Source organism: Azolla caroliniana, unplaced genomic scaffold (genome assembly GCF_043228905.1).
Source record: "Azolla caroliniana isolate FFs.n. ecotype wild unplaced genomic scaffold, voAzoCaro1.0.p SCAF_11, whole genome shotgun sequence".
Taxonomy (NCBI): Eukaryota; Viridiplantae; Streptophyta; class Polypodiopsida; order Salviniales; family Salviniaceae; genus Azolla; species Azolla caroliniana.
Window position 1 is genome coordinate 13,483,809 of NW_028230446.1, and position 15,715 is coordinate 13,499,523.

At 37.3% G+C, this 15,715-nt stretch overlaps 1 protein-coding gene across 1 annotated transcript; it reads left to right on the plus strand.

Moving 5' to 3' along the window:
* The first annotated feature begins 2,560 nt into the window (after positions 1–2,560).
* On the plus strand, positions 2,561–4,874 carry LOC147857842 (peroxiredoxin-2B-like). The gene is made up of 3 exons (XM_087327607.1): positions 2,561–2,765; positions 3,841–3,920; positions 4,448–4,874. The coding sequence occupies exons 1-3, from the start codon at positions 2,611–2,613 to the stop codon at positions 4,705–4,707; spliced, it is 495 nt and encodes a 164-aa protein (XP_087183733.1). The 5' UTR covers positions 2,561–2,610; the 3' UTR covers positions 4,708–4,874.
* Positions 4,875–15,715: the final 10,841 nt, after the last annotated feature.

Here is a 15,715-nt window from a genome sequence, read left to right on the forward strand (position 1 = left end):
TGTTGCTTCATTTATACATGATGTTTTCTTGTAGCCATTGCAAAGTGGCTTGTAACATATGAGTTGTATATTATTCTATGTACTTTTTCTTAACTAATGGAAGTAGAATTTTTTTTGGAAAAAAAAACCTGTGTTATGAGGGTAATGTTTAGGCTTTTGGCTTTAGTTATAGAAAAACAAAATCGACACACAACATTTACTATTTTCAAGCATAAAACAAAGTGCAAATTAAAACAAGTTGTTGGGTCATACTAAATCCACCAAAACTTCAAGATATTGTTTACTCTTTCAGCATGGGATGGAAAAAAAAAAAAATCTATGCAAAACATACAATTAAAACAAAGTAAACTCAAACAAGTTGTTTTTTCATACCCAATCCACCAAAACTTATGTATTTATCCATTAGATACTCTCAATATCAATATGTGCATCCCCAATATCAATATTTGACTACGCTTCTACAGACTGCAGAAGATTTAATGAGGACTAGGACATGGATATGGACATGGACTCCATCTCTCTTTCTTTGCCTCTTTAAGTAGAACAAGAACGATGACATAGACACATACATAGCAACGCTAGTTAGAACAAATGAAAAAATAGAAATGACGTTTGTCTGCCGATGAAAGATTTTCCACGAGTCGAAAGACGCCGATGATGATCACAGACTTCAGGTGATGGAAAACTTGCAAATGGAAGTAAATAAACAAAACTCGTGACAAAGAAAATGAAGGAGGTGAAGGGATTTGGAAGAGAAGAGAATGAGGGTGAGGTATCGGATATGGAGATTCTTCTGATCGGGATTGGATGTTGCAGTCACGACGTCCTCCATAGCCAACTACTCCATATTCACCACGCCTTCCTCCTAACCCACCCGATCCACGTCCACCTCCATCGCCTTGCACAAGCTCTCCTCTCCGTTCGGCCCACTCACCTCCACGGCCTTGGGATGGGCCTTCCGTCCTCCATCATGAACTCGTTACTCCACCGTGTCCCCTTCCGCCAAGGAGCGGAAGCCTTGGCTAGTTGTGACTGGAGGAGGTCTACTGGACGAAGAGGTCCTCGCCGCCATCATCAGTCAGGGGAGATGGAAGCCATACCCTTTGGTGCTCTTGAACCACTTCACCTTGCCAAGTTTCTTTTGCCTACAGCTGGCCAAGGTGAACTCACTCAGACCTCTTTGCCTTTGTATCCTTTGTTGTTCCTCTCTCTCTCTCTCTCTCTCTCTCTCTCTCTCTCTCTCTTTCTCAATATAAAGCAAGAATGTCTATTGATCGTATCCAACCTTATCTCATTACCAATATGAGTAGTAATGCTCATAGAGCCCTTACACTACTTCGCACTCGATCTCACAAGTTAGGTATTGAAGTTGCATCATGGTATCAAAATGTAACGGACTTGAAGACATGCAAAGTAGGCAATGAAGGCATGGTAGAGGATGAATGTCAGTTGCTCTTCACATGCTCGACATATAGTTCAATTCGTTCAAGATATGCAAACATACTAAGAGGGAGTGATAACTTAAGTGCCATACTTAAGACACCACCGAGAAGGTTGAGCTCATATGTGTATGCTTTATTCACACATAGAGACTTTGTGCTTCAATGTATGAATACCCCTTCTTAGGAAGGAGACACATATCAAGAAAACATACATGTATACTCTGGTCCCATTGGTCAAATTTGGCCTCTTTATGGACGATAAAAAAATCTAATTCTACCTCTTATTATTATTATTATTGTAATTAGCTTACCCTAGTGGTAAGTTGATAGCACTACAAGCACTACGTCTTGGGTTAAAAACCCAATTTTCTTACCTCTCTATTCTATACTTCATATATATCTCTATTTCACTATATGCCAATGTGGAATGTAGGGGTTAAACCCATGACCACCTGGTCTCCATTGGGCAACCTTACCAACTAAGCTACATCCATCTGGGCACTCTCTTTCTTTGTCTCTCTCACACTTTTACTCTCCATAAGAGGGGATTTTAGGGTTTAGGGTTAGGTAAACCTTAGTCGGGCAACTACTCCAGAGTTAGGCAACCGAGGTGACAGAGTTGGGCGTCAAGGTTGGGTTGGGCGACTAAGGACTCAAGAGTTGGGCGACCTCTCGACAACTTTTTATTATCGCGCGTTTTATTATTATTATTATCCAAATCGGGACAGTGCATATCGCATGCGCCTTCCGCTAAGCGAACTGTACCGTGGGTGGCTGCGATTCCCTCCCCATACCATACCATACCATCGACATGTCTTGTAGTATGGTATGGTATGGTATGGTATCATATATGTATGTCTTGTAGCCCGTCTCAGGGATTCATCAGAAATCTTTGTTCTTCTGTCCTTGCCTCTGCCTCCCCATACCATACCATACCATACCATACCATACCATACCATACCATACTATACCATCGACATGTCTTGTAGTATGGTATGGTATGGTATGGTATCATATATGTATGTCTTGTAGCCCCTCTCAGGGATTCATCAGAAATCTTTGTTCCTCTGTTCCTGCCTCTGCCTCTGCCTCTGCCTCTGCATCTCTGTGTTTTTTTGCTTCGCCTTAGTTTGCTGTCGTTGTCTGCTGCCCGATCAATCCTGTCGCCATGCCTCCTATCGCCGTCGGAGACTCTCTCCCCGATGGATCGCTCTCCTTCTTAGACGCAGACGAGAAGCTGCAGCATCTCTCTATTCATTCCATCGCCGCAGGGAAGAAGGTCGTCCTCTTCGGCGTCCCTGGTGCATTCACTCCCACCTGCAGGTTCCTCTCTCTCTCTCTCTCTCTCGTGCTTATCTTCTTCTTTTTTTATCTCGTTCTCTGCCATAAATCTAGTGGGAAGAGATCAATAAGAAGCCCTGCCGCCCTTTTGTTTCGCTAGATCTGTCGCAATAGAAAGAACGGATAGGTGCATGTTGTTGAACGATACTTCTTGCTCCATGATTTGCTTACCACACGCTGTCGATATGTTGTGGGAATTTGCTGCATTTGCTTGAGATTCTCAATTGAAAGTGCGTCTTTTTACTTCCGCTTGTGATCTCCCAGAACCCCTGTTATAGCTTCTCTTGTATCTGCTCTAGATTTTCAATCCCTAATTGTTAATAGAGAGGCATGTCTTCATGTGGCTATATGTTTTATACTGAGATACATATGTAGATGTGTGTGCATATATATACATTTGTATTTATGTATTTGTAATGGGTATGGATATGTATATATGTATACGCACAGGTATCTGTATGTGTGGTATATATGTATGTATGTGCTCATTTAGTCAATCAAGCTTGTTATTACATCAGTTCATTTGATTCGGTCAGACAGTCTTCATCTGAATTTTAACTTTCTATTGCACTCTCTCTTCAAGAAGTTTAAGATCATCTGATATATTCATGTTTAATGTGTGTTATGTAACACCAATAAGGGCGCACGATGTTATCTGTAAGGTCGACAGTCTTCGTAGGTATACTTTAGACTGTATGTATTTTAGAAGATTTTAAAGGAGTCCTAAAGCTTCCATGAGTTTTGATTATTAATTATTTTTGGAGGATTAGTAATCACATTTCTGTCTCTCTCAAAGCAGAATATTGTACTCTCATATCTTTTTCACGCTATTATATCGCATCTGTCCTTTTTTCTTTTGCTGTAAAATCTTAGTGAAATATGGCTCTGAAAACTGGTCTTAAGTTTGCATGCTCTATAGGCATAAGTATCGTCATGGTAATTGTAGGTATACTGTGTGCATAAGTGCACTGTTTCTCTCTCTCTGTCTGTCTCTCTCTCTCTTCAATGGACACTTTGTCTATAAATTTGTGACTTTAAGAGCTTTACCTTTCTGTAGCTTAAAGCATGTTCCTGGCTTCATTGAGAAAGCTGCTGAGTTCAAGAGCAAGGGCATCGATGAACTCATCTGCCTTACAGGTCTTTGCTATTTTAAACTTTATAAATTTTCCTCTTTTCTCCTCTAAATTGCCGCTGTTTCCAATTTTGAGAAATGGGTACTTTTGAGGCATGACTGTTTTATTTTTTATAAATCTGAACTACTCTAAACTTTTAAAGTCAATGGTATTGTTTTAAATATGATTTTTTTTATTTGAGAAAAGGGAGAAACACCAACAGACCTAAATATTTCTCTATTTCTGGAATTCCCATGATTTTTGTATTTCTGCAAACCCCCCTTGCTCAACCTCGAAAGAGAGAAAAGAGGAAATGAATTGATCATCCTACAGTTTCTCAAATGGTATATTCAATGATAAAAGAGGGATTAATCAATCAGATAATTTCCCTTTCAGAATTTCTCCCTCTTGATGTTCATTTAGTGAAATAAAGATAAAACTTGGGAGTATTTTGGAGTTCCTCTCTATATTTTGCAGATGGCTTAAACGATGTTTATAAATTTCCAGTATATGTAATTGGCACTGAAAGATTGGTTTTGATCATTTTTTTAGTAAATGACCCATTTGTGGTAAAGGCATGGGAAAAGACATATCCTGAGAATGATTCAGTTAAATTGCTGGCGGATGGATCTGCGAGATACACATGTGCATTGGGGTTGGAGCTTGATCTCAGTGAGAAGGGTCTTGGCCTCAGATCGAGGCGCTTTGCATTGTTGGTTGATAATCTTGTTGTGAAAGTTGCCCATATTGAACAAGGAGGCGAGTTCACCGTATCTAGTGCAGAAGAAATGCTTAAAGCTCTTGATGGTTAGACATTAGTTAGATCTGATAGACTGTTTTTGAATAAATACATATTATCGAATTATTCGACTTGGAGCTCTATTTAATTATGAAGTATGCTTTTGTGTTTCCCTTGTGTTGGTGCAGTTAAGACCTTTTATAATACTTTTGAGATGGTAATATCTAGATTGGAACATCATTATTTGCATCCTCACATTTAATTTCATACCTATATATATGGAAACTTCCTTTTTAGGCCATTGAATATTTTCTGACCTCTTGTATGCTTGAAACAATGTTTTCTATTTTCTAATAAATACAGGCTTTAAGTATTCAACATTGATTTTTCGTTTCAAGCCTCTCTCTGTATTCTGATTTAAGAGGTATATTGGGGATTGCATTATGTTTTAAAACCAATGGGTTCAACTTTGTATCTTTGAAAAAATCAGGATAAAGGTACTGAACTTTGAGGTTCAAGGTTCTCTCGACATTCCTATTTAAGACGAAATGGGGGTTGCATTATGTTTGATGGTAACCTGTTTTAAATCTTATTTCTATACCGGGATTGCATTAGGTTTTAAACCAATGGTTTATATGTTTGAAAAAATCAGGATTAAGGTATTGAACTTTGAAGTTTATTTCAAGCTTCTCTCAACATTCCAATTTAAGATGTTATGGGGTATTGCATCATGCTGGTGATAACCTGTTTTAGCTATTATCTCTATAACATGTTGCTCCCTAGATCTGGGTATTTCTTATTATTACAACATCTCACTTAGTTTAAGATATTTTGGACCCCAAGCTTCTAGAGTTGTTACTCTGAATCGCTAGGATATGAAGAATCGGCAACAGTTCGGTTTTTAAACAACGGTTCAGCCTTGACCAGTTTGGTTGTTTTCAAACCTGATCCAAACTGGTTTGGGCAAACCGTTTAGTCTTAACCAATTTGTAAACTGGTTTGGACATATCTGGTTCGGTTCAGCTTAAGCTTTGCCAAACTGAGCTCAAACCAGTTTATGAAGCTCAAGCTGAATCGAGCCTAACCCAAGCTGTTACCGACTCCTATTGAGCACTGAGTTTGGTTACCCTCGAATTTTATCTTCAAACTGAAGATCGATGTAGAAGGCACAATAATGAGATAGTTTCATATGTACATGCAAGCCGTATGTACTGAGTCACTTGCATGGTTATGAGGGATATGAATCTATATATCTAGACTATTTCTCGCCTGTTTGTTTAATGATCTATGGGTCTTCTACATTGAATCAGTAACTCAAAAAGAAGCAATATGCAATGTCACTATATGTAACTTTTTGAAGACTTTCATTACATGTTATCTCACTTTGCTTACTTAAATGTTGAATCTAGTGTTACTTTTTTGTTGTTTCCATTCATTGTTGTGGGATTCTTATTGACGATTAGTATGGTTTCTTCTCAAGGAAACATAAATGTCAGCAATTTCAGGCTAATTTAATCATTACAGAGCTTGGAAGCTGTTATTACCTCATAACTTAAGCATGCAAAAAACACATGATTATGAGGTGAAGAAGAACGGGTTGGAAAAATAGAGCTAATAAAATAATATCTAAGCCAAGACATGTATGTGGAGTGTGAAGGTTTCATTTTGAGCCAAATTGAGCCATGGTGTAATTTGTTGTGTTCAGTTTTAGAAAATTGTAGACCCGTGAACACTTTTCACCACTCTTAACCCTTCCAAAGTATCCATTTTTTCCGCCCATATTCTTAAGGAACTAAGGAGGTAGAGGTGGATTCAAAAGCAATCACTTTTGCTAGCAAATTAAATTTCATTTTTAGGAAAATTTGTGTGGTTTCAATGGTCTTGCTTTAAAGGCTTTATGGTTCTTTTTTATTTAAGTCTCAAATGTCAAGTGGTTTGAGTTTGAAACGAACCAAACAAATTTATAAAGTTTGTGATCAATGCGTCGAAATCAGTAGGGTCATGAATAATGAAAGATATAGAGCGCAAGAATGACAATGAAATAGATGGGTTGAGAGAGAGAGAGAGAGAGAGAGATGGATGTGGCTTAGTTGGGAAGGTTGCCCAATGGAGACCAGGTGGTCATGGGTTCAACCCCTCCATTCCACAAGGTGGCATCTAGTAAATTAAGAGATATATTAGAAGTATATAATAGAGAGGTGAGGAAGTTGTAGGAGGAGGGGATGACTTTGGTGATAAAAGCACAAGAGGTGCTTTTTTCCTCCAACGGCAATGTCCACTCCATTCCTCCTAATGACAAATCTCAAGAGGTGTTGGAATTGGTCAACCCAATAACCCTTTGGATTCTATAGAAACAACGATGTAGGCGAGTCTTCTCCAACCAAACCGCCCATCTAACAAGGTTACTGCAAAAGATATGGAGTAAAATTGTAGCCACTCTGAAGAGCCAATATGATGGCCTTAAGGGCGGCTCTGAGGGAGTTGAAAGACAACGCATAGCCTTCATCCAACAATGGTCGTCCTCTCCCTTTCTTGAGTCAGTGGGCATCCACATAAGATGGAACTATCGCGTCCCTTTAGGGATTTGTACATAATCGTCTCATTTGTAAAATTTTATAACTAATGGAAGGAGTTTCCTTTTTTGGAAAAAAAAAGAAAAAAAAAAGAAAGGTGAGGAAGTTGGGTTTCGAACCCAAAATGTAGTGCTTGTGGTAGTGCTAACAACTTACCACTAGGGTAAGGTAATTACAAAAGAGAGAGAGAGAGAGAGAGAGAGAGAGAGAGAGAGAGAGAGAGAGAGAGACATCTTTAAAAGTGGCCCATGAGACAATTGGTTTACAACAAAATTGGGGTATTTACCCATTCATCAAAAATAAAAATAAAATAAAACTTAAGCTAAAGAATTCTACTAAAACAACATGATCTATGGCTTTATACTAGGCTTAGTTTCATTTCCATCCAAGTCTCTCGAAAAGAAGCGGGAGGTCAAAGGGTTTCGATGTGGATGTGGCCTGTGATCCCAATGTAAAGGTACCCCAACCATAGCTTCTAGGCGGCGTAGCTTACGTTCCCTTATCTTCTTAATTGTTTCTACTCCACATCGAGTTGCTTAACGACTTCTAAAACCAAAATAGTCCCATGAGACAAATGGTACAATAACGGGATGTGTACCTAATCATAAAAAATAAAAAATAAAAAAAAATAAAGTGGCTTAAAGGCACAATAATTGGATTTAAAAGGGAAATGAGTATATAAATAAGAGTTATATCATGGTACAAAAGTGTGATATATATATATATATATATATATATATATATATAGAGAGAGAGAGAGAGAGAGAGAGAGAGAGTTTTAATTAGGGGTTTGCTTTTGGGATTAGCTCTAATGTGGCTTGGACTAGCAATTGGCAATTGCTTCTTTTGCATTGTTCAAATGGAGATAATACTCATCCTTTCATATAATGTTCGATTGCTTGTCAAATTTGGAGTTACATTTCCCAAAATTGACAAGTTTTTTCATGGTGTTATTTGACGCCAAGACAATGGGTATTTGCACAATTCACACATGTCAACCCAAATTAGAGATGGAGATCATTTTCCTATTTTTGAGATATTGGGGATTGTGTCATAATTGGGTATTTGAAATGCTTTGTATTTGATGGTAGGCATGGATTCAGAGCATATCTACGAAAGTTGAAGAGAGTACTAATGTAACAATTTTCTTTATTGAAGTAAGTGAAAATTCTCTCATTGGAGGAGTTTTCATCTTGCATGTTGGCAATTTGACATGTTCCACTACCCAAGTAATGATAACCATACTCCATTGTGACCATAAATCACTTACGTTTGTTAAGTTCATAACTCTTTTATAGGTGTTGGTTGGTCATGTTGGGGATTTGAAACCATGGCTTAGAAATCCCTTCACACATTGCATGTGAACGAAGGTAGGTCCATGTAGGCAAGATAGGATGAGCTCATCATACCATCTTTGCATGTAATCTCTTTTGTTCATTAGGCCAAGTTCCAACCCACGGTGGTGAATGCCAGTTACTATGTACAAATTTGATGGTCTTGTTTTATCAAAAATATAAATAGTTGTATTTTGATGTGATGTTGTACTTCTTTCATTGTCATCTAAACTCTAGAGTACTTTTTGGTTTGAGTTACTCCATATTATCCATAGAATGTGTTGTGCATACAATTTTAGAAGCTAAAATAATGATCCAATCTCCATAATAACATTTTGTTTGCAGTTGGCATAATAACTCGGATGAGATGATAACATAGTTTCATAGATATGTTTTTTGTCAATTCATAAGAATGGCATAGTTACAACTTGTAAAAAGGACTTGTTGTGATAGAGATCATGCATTTGTCATTTTTCTAACCTTGATCCATGTTATTAAACCTTCTTTGTAAATTGGAAATCAGTTAGGAGAAACATATTATTTTGTATGCCAAATTTACTTGAATTAAAGGTATGTTCATGTGCTAGGTGATAAATCATGACAACATGTGATCGTATGGAAACTTGTTGCTTATTTTGATTTAATATCCTTGATGTAAACAATAAAACAATGATATCATAAAAATCCCTTGTATAATTGATTATATCAATTCCACCGTTTGTAGTTTTATAAATATTACTAATTCGACTATTCAAAAAGTAAAATCTAAAATATTGGTTGTCCATTTTTCATGAATTAATTCAAATGTGTTAGCTTTTGATGCATGCTTTATTTACTAACCATTAGAAACTACAATTGGGGCATTAATCACATTATCTAAAGCAAAATATTGATATGAGTTACGTTATTAATCTCTTGGTTTAGTTTACTGGAAGATTAGCGTGAAAGGAATTTAAGTGCAATGCTAGATAGTAGATATGAATAACAATGCTAACAATCCATTAGGTGTGAAACATCAAAATTCAAGTGCATTAAATTGGTAAATGTGTTAACCATTGACACTAACTTACTGCATGAAAGGGAACCTTGGAATAAATTCTAATATGGGATTTTTGTTCTCTAGTTGCTCCATTAAGGCCTGTGAGTTCCAACTCCCCTTTATGTTGTAATCACATTGAGCACCTTATATAGTCATTCTGTCTCTACTTTATCCCACCTTATAATCAATATGATATGTCTCTACTTTATCTATGGTTTTCACACTGCCTTAACTAATTGTTTTTGCATTCCTCATATTTATGTGAAATATAATAAGGTGTTAGAGTGCTAAGGTTCTTCATTTGCTACCATAGATTGACACATGCGTGATATTCGTCATATTCTCCATGCGTGTTATTCTCAATATTCGAGAATACAAAATGGCCCTAAGAATATTTAAAAACCATTCGTTTTGTAAAATAAATATACAAACAATTAATTAATTAATTAATTTAAAAATAAATAAATTTAATTCACTAAAAAAAAGAACAATTATTCATTAATAATTTATAAAAATATGATTAGTATAAACTCTCCTTTCTAGTGTCAAATAAAAAAAGAGGAGAGTTTATGAACCTTTATTTTATTTAAATAATTGATTTTTTATTTTTAAAAAACGAATATTTTTTTATTTACTATGAAAACATGATTAATGTGAAGTCTCAATTTTAATGTCACGTAAAAATATCCATAAATTTTGGGAAAAGAAAAGGTGAAGAATTAATGAACCTTTCTTTTATTTTATTTATTTATTAAAAATAAAGCGAAAATTTATTTTATTTTATTTATTTATTTGGTAAAGAATCAAGATCTCCAATGAAAATTTATTTCTGTCAAGTCTTTCTCAACTCTCTATTTTATTACCCCCTTTTTATTGTCAAGTCCCCCTTTTTTTCCTAAGAAACTAAAAGGAGGGAGTTCACCTCCTTTTTTTCCTTTTTTTTTTAAACGAATACTTGACCACACGAATGTATGCGTATTCGTTTGCATTCGAATGGAAAATCCCACGAATGCGAATATGTCAATCTATGTTTGCTACATAATAAAAGTAGGAGAAGAGGATAGCTATAGAGGCGATTGCAAAAACATGGTTATTTGGTATCTAGCAAAAGATGTAAACAAGTGCAAGTAGTCATTGCTCGATATATCTCCTATAGCACAATATCCAAAAACAATGCAAAACATCCTAACTTATTGAAGCTCTCATCCTATTAGAGACATTGACATTGTTCCAAAAACCCTTTCATCATGAAAGAGCAACCACTTTGTCTTGTCACACATGAAGTCAACCCAATATATCACCAATGTGACATTTCTAGTGATAATACTAGTTTCAGATGCAACAACCCGAGGTATCCAATATTGATCTACATGACCCATCCATGGTCTTCTTTTCAATCTCAAGCTAGAGCCACTCTATAGGCCTCACAACTAATTCAAGTCTTTTTCAAGCACAATTTGGTGGATGCCAATGTATATAGAATAATAGAAGAAAGGGGGAGTTGCTCAATGTCACTCCCAAGTTCAAGAGCTTGTATGAGGAACTTAGGGCTTAGACGGTGTGCGCCATTGTGTTGCATGTCATCCTATAGATATATATATTTTTTGTGTGCCATATATAATAGAGAGAGAGAGAGAGAGAGTAGAATATAATAGATAGTTTTATCATCCATGATGAGGCTAGTTTTGACCTTTGGGATCAAATCAACATATCATCCTGTATGTGACTCCCAAGGCATTAGATTTCTCGTGAATCACCTTATAAGCTAAGCATGCTCTAAGTAAATGATATTCATCCTCCATTAGGTGTTCATTGCATATCTTCATATTTGGGTGATGATGCCATGATGTTACCTCAACACCTAACTTGTGTGAGCAAGTCCGCATAAGTTTTTTAAGGCTCCTCAAAACCTAAGGCCTTTTTTTTCTTGTAGTGGGGCATACATTGTTGGGGTTAATCTTGCCCCTTTGCCCCTAGTCTTTTTTTTCCAAAAAAAAACTCCTTCCATTAGTTATAAAATTTTACAAACGAGAAAGTTATATACAAATCCTAGTAGGGGCATGATAGTTCCATCTTATGTGGAGGCCCACTGACTCAATAAAGGGAGAGGACGACCATTGTTGGATGAAGGCTAGTTGTTATCTTTTAGCTCCATCAGTTCCACCTGTGAGGCCATCATATTGACTCTTTAGTGTGGCTACGACTTCACTCCATATCTCCTCTGGTAACATCGCTTGATGCATGGTTTGACTAGAGATGTCCCACCTACACCATAATTTGTTTCCATATAAGCAAAAGTGTTATTGGCCTTACCAACTCCAACACAACTTGAGCTTTGACATTAATAGGAGTTGAATGGATAATTTTAGGTGGTGGAAACAAGATCTCTTGTGCCTGAATCACCAACGTCATCCCCTCTTCATGTTCGTATCTGTCAACTAGGGATTGCCATGATAACCAACATAGATTCCCCCACTTGATTGCGCCTTGCACCTAGCATAATTGCAATAGGTGGTAACCCCCCCCCATGTATTTGGGCATGCTACACAATTAGGAGAGCTAAGGATTCCACATTGCCACGCTCCAACCAGTAGCCATTGGAATCTGGTAATTTGTTTAGCGTGTTGTTGTTTCCACAGTTGCTGCAAAAACTTGGTAATAGTTGTATGGGGAACATGTTATGTGTGCCATATCTTTGCAATAGTCGAATCTCTAGCGGTTTGAGCAACTAGGATGTAGTGACCCAATCTAGTCGTGAATTGGAAGAAATGGATGGCTTTGCTTCCTTGGAATGCATAAGGATTGTGCCACATCCATTGCAAAGGGTCCCAACTGACCTTACGTAGCTATTTGTTTTCATGAGTACAATTGTGCCATTATGGTTGTACTTTGATCCGATGGGGATCTACAATTCACTTACGACCTGTATATGCGAGTACTTGAATTTCCATGTTTGATGTTAGTGCCTCATTCTCTCACAATTCATGGTTGTGGATCTTATCCGGTGTTTACTTACCTCTTGCATCCTTAATGCCTTTAGTAATATATCTTGATGAATGGTCACATACTTCATAACATCACCTGATAGCTCCAATAGATCTATTACTCCCCATAACTTAAACCATTTCATAATGTCAAGCACCCAACCACATAAAAGGATTTTGCTCTTATTAGTTTTTTGTACCTTGCATCCTATGTTCCAAGCTTCTTCTTTTTTTTCCTTGAAATTTTTTCTTCAATAGTATTAAAAAACATCTAAAGACCACAAGTTGAAGTTATCTGCCCATAGGCTTACAACGTAGAATAAAAGACATGTATGTGCACCAAAACCTGTACATACAAAGACAACTTATACAGGGGTGTTGAACCTTGATATGGTACATTTGCATGATGTTTATATATTCAAGAAAGGGTCCATGGAAGTTGATAGTTCCATTGAGGTCCTTGATTTGACACTACGAAGAGGGGCAACTTCCTCCATAAGTGAAGAAGCTTCATCCTTCTCTTATGAATATTTTTTGGAGAACCATTTATATTATCATACTGCCCACGGACTACTGTCAGTAGTGTTTCCCATATCTCAAGTAGTACATCTAAAGGGCCAAGCTTTATTGCATCATAAAGTCGACTGCATCTACATTTTCACAATACCCATAAAGTTACCGTAGTCACAGTTTTCCAAACCTGGACAGATCGCACCTGCTTTTGAGGTTGCTGAAACAGACTAACCAATATCAATCTTCTGTTGTGTATCGTCATTGCCTCTTGAATATAGTTTGCCTCATACAACATCAATGTTAGAGACATAGACTAATGTAAGCATTAGATAAGGATAGAATATAGATAGATAGATAGAAAGGAGAGAGAGAAAGAAGGGTGCCGATCCACCCGACCACCCCCCAGCGAAGGGATCGAGACAGACTTGAGCCTCGATTGGCGTCCCATACTACCGCCGTGGCGTCGAGTCGTACCTGGTGCTGGTGCGCTCGCTACAAGAGTTGACCCACCACAAGATAGAGTCTCGACGTAGTCAACAAGCTGATCAAATGAGGGTAGCTAGGCCTCTTATTTATAGCGATACCCAAGGCCCCCATGCCCGTAACAATCAAGCTGGAATGTAAAATTCCCCACACCGTTGCTCCCCATGAGAACAAGCAACCAACATTGATGGTTAGGAATAAAGAAAGATCTTTATTCCATACTTGTTGAGTCATCCTTATAGTGGACTATCATGCTTTGTTGAAACAAGAATGCCCCGTTTGGGTAGTAGTGGATTGAAAGCATGCATTTTTATGACCTCTTTTACCAGAGTTGATGAGTCAAATGGGTAAAGTGTTGGTATCTCCACATCCAAATGCTAAAAATACGTGTGAATTTTGTGTGGAACACACTTGGTATGAAAGGCTTTGTTTTTAATTGATGTGGGAGACAATTCAATAGGCCTAGTGTTAAGAGTCTATTACTAATCAATAGACCAAAATAAAGTAAAACGAAGGAAAATAGATTAGATAGAAGAATCCGTTCCACCCGACCACCCCCGAGCTATGATCTAGACATAGCCAACCTACCACTAATGTCCCATACCGTTGGATATTAGGATGACTAATACCTTGGAAGAGATAAAACGATCGTCGAGACGAAAGCCTAGCCCGCGCCACCGTGTCTAAAACAGCAGCCTTCCGATGTAATATGTTTATGAGGGTAGCTATGCCTCATATTTATACCTCTTCCTATGCCCCATGAATAGATGTGCCTTTTTAAAAGACTCTCCATTCATTGGCTGTCAAGACCATGATAGTGTATGCACATACCATTCCTTCTATCCAATCACATTAGTCCATTTCTAACATTAATGAACATACCCTTCAGTTATGTACATATTAGTGACCTACCCTCACCTACGTTATGTGTACATAACACCTAGTATCAATTTGTTGTTGATAGAGATTGACATCATGTATATGGCAAGTCGAAGGGGAAATCAATGAATATGAAACATAATAGTTTTCCCACTACTCGTGATACAACTTGGCAAAGATAGTTCATGGACAAGGGAGGGTCCTCGAAAAGTTCCTTGACAACCACAATTTAGAGATAAGGGATTACCCCTTCAATTTTAATTAGATTCATTGGGATGGGTTGTAAATCCATTGAACCCCTGAGGTTTTCGTCAAGTGGGAGGACCTAAGCAAAAGGTTTTTGTTAACAACCCTAGGGATGTGGTGCATGAAAAATATGTGGCATTAGAACACGCTTTGACTAGTTTTATGACATCAATTGCTTTAAAGGTGCATGTGCATCCATAACATTGTTGATTGAATGAAAGTGGTAACATGAAATGTGACAACAACATGTTCTCCTTATAACAAGTATATATTATTGGAAACCTTGTTGACTAGAGAATGGGATATATTATGTGTAGTTGAGCATAAGTGTCACGCATTAGTAGGGTCCACAATTCATTTATGTGTATATTCATCATTCTATACATTATTCAGATTTATGACATCTTAGTAATCATTATTCAGATTTAGTACTAATTATGCGGGATAAATATTGCCCTCAAGTTATACATAACAATCCTTATGGTTGGTTTTTGGTTAAAGAAATCATTTATATGGTTGGTGGAGAATCATGTCCCTAACCAAGCCACTCAACATATTTCATTATGGGGCTCATTCTTCAAACTCTATTTGGGCTTGTGTAGGATCTATGTATCGACGGAATTAACTCCTCGATGTTGTTTGTGGAGTTCGGATCGGCATATACCCTTTTGATGGCGAATCGGGCGGAGATGGTTGTTGGACACCTCCAAGCCTCACACTCACTTAACGATTAATAGATGATTAAGCACAATATCTCTCTCACTCTCTCAAGCTCGCTCTCATAGACAATAGGGTAATGAATGTAGACAATAAGAGTAATGAATATGTTTATTAACCCTCTTTGCTAAGAGGTCTAGCACCAACAAGGAAGAGAGATTAGTGTTCTCTAACTAAACACCTCACTAATATCTCTTAAGCTTAAAGGTTACAAGAAGAAGGAGAGGAATCTCTAGCTCTTAATCAATAGGGAGATCTTTCAAATCGAAGAACCCTTACAAAGCCACCACTACCATGTGGTTTATATAGCATT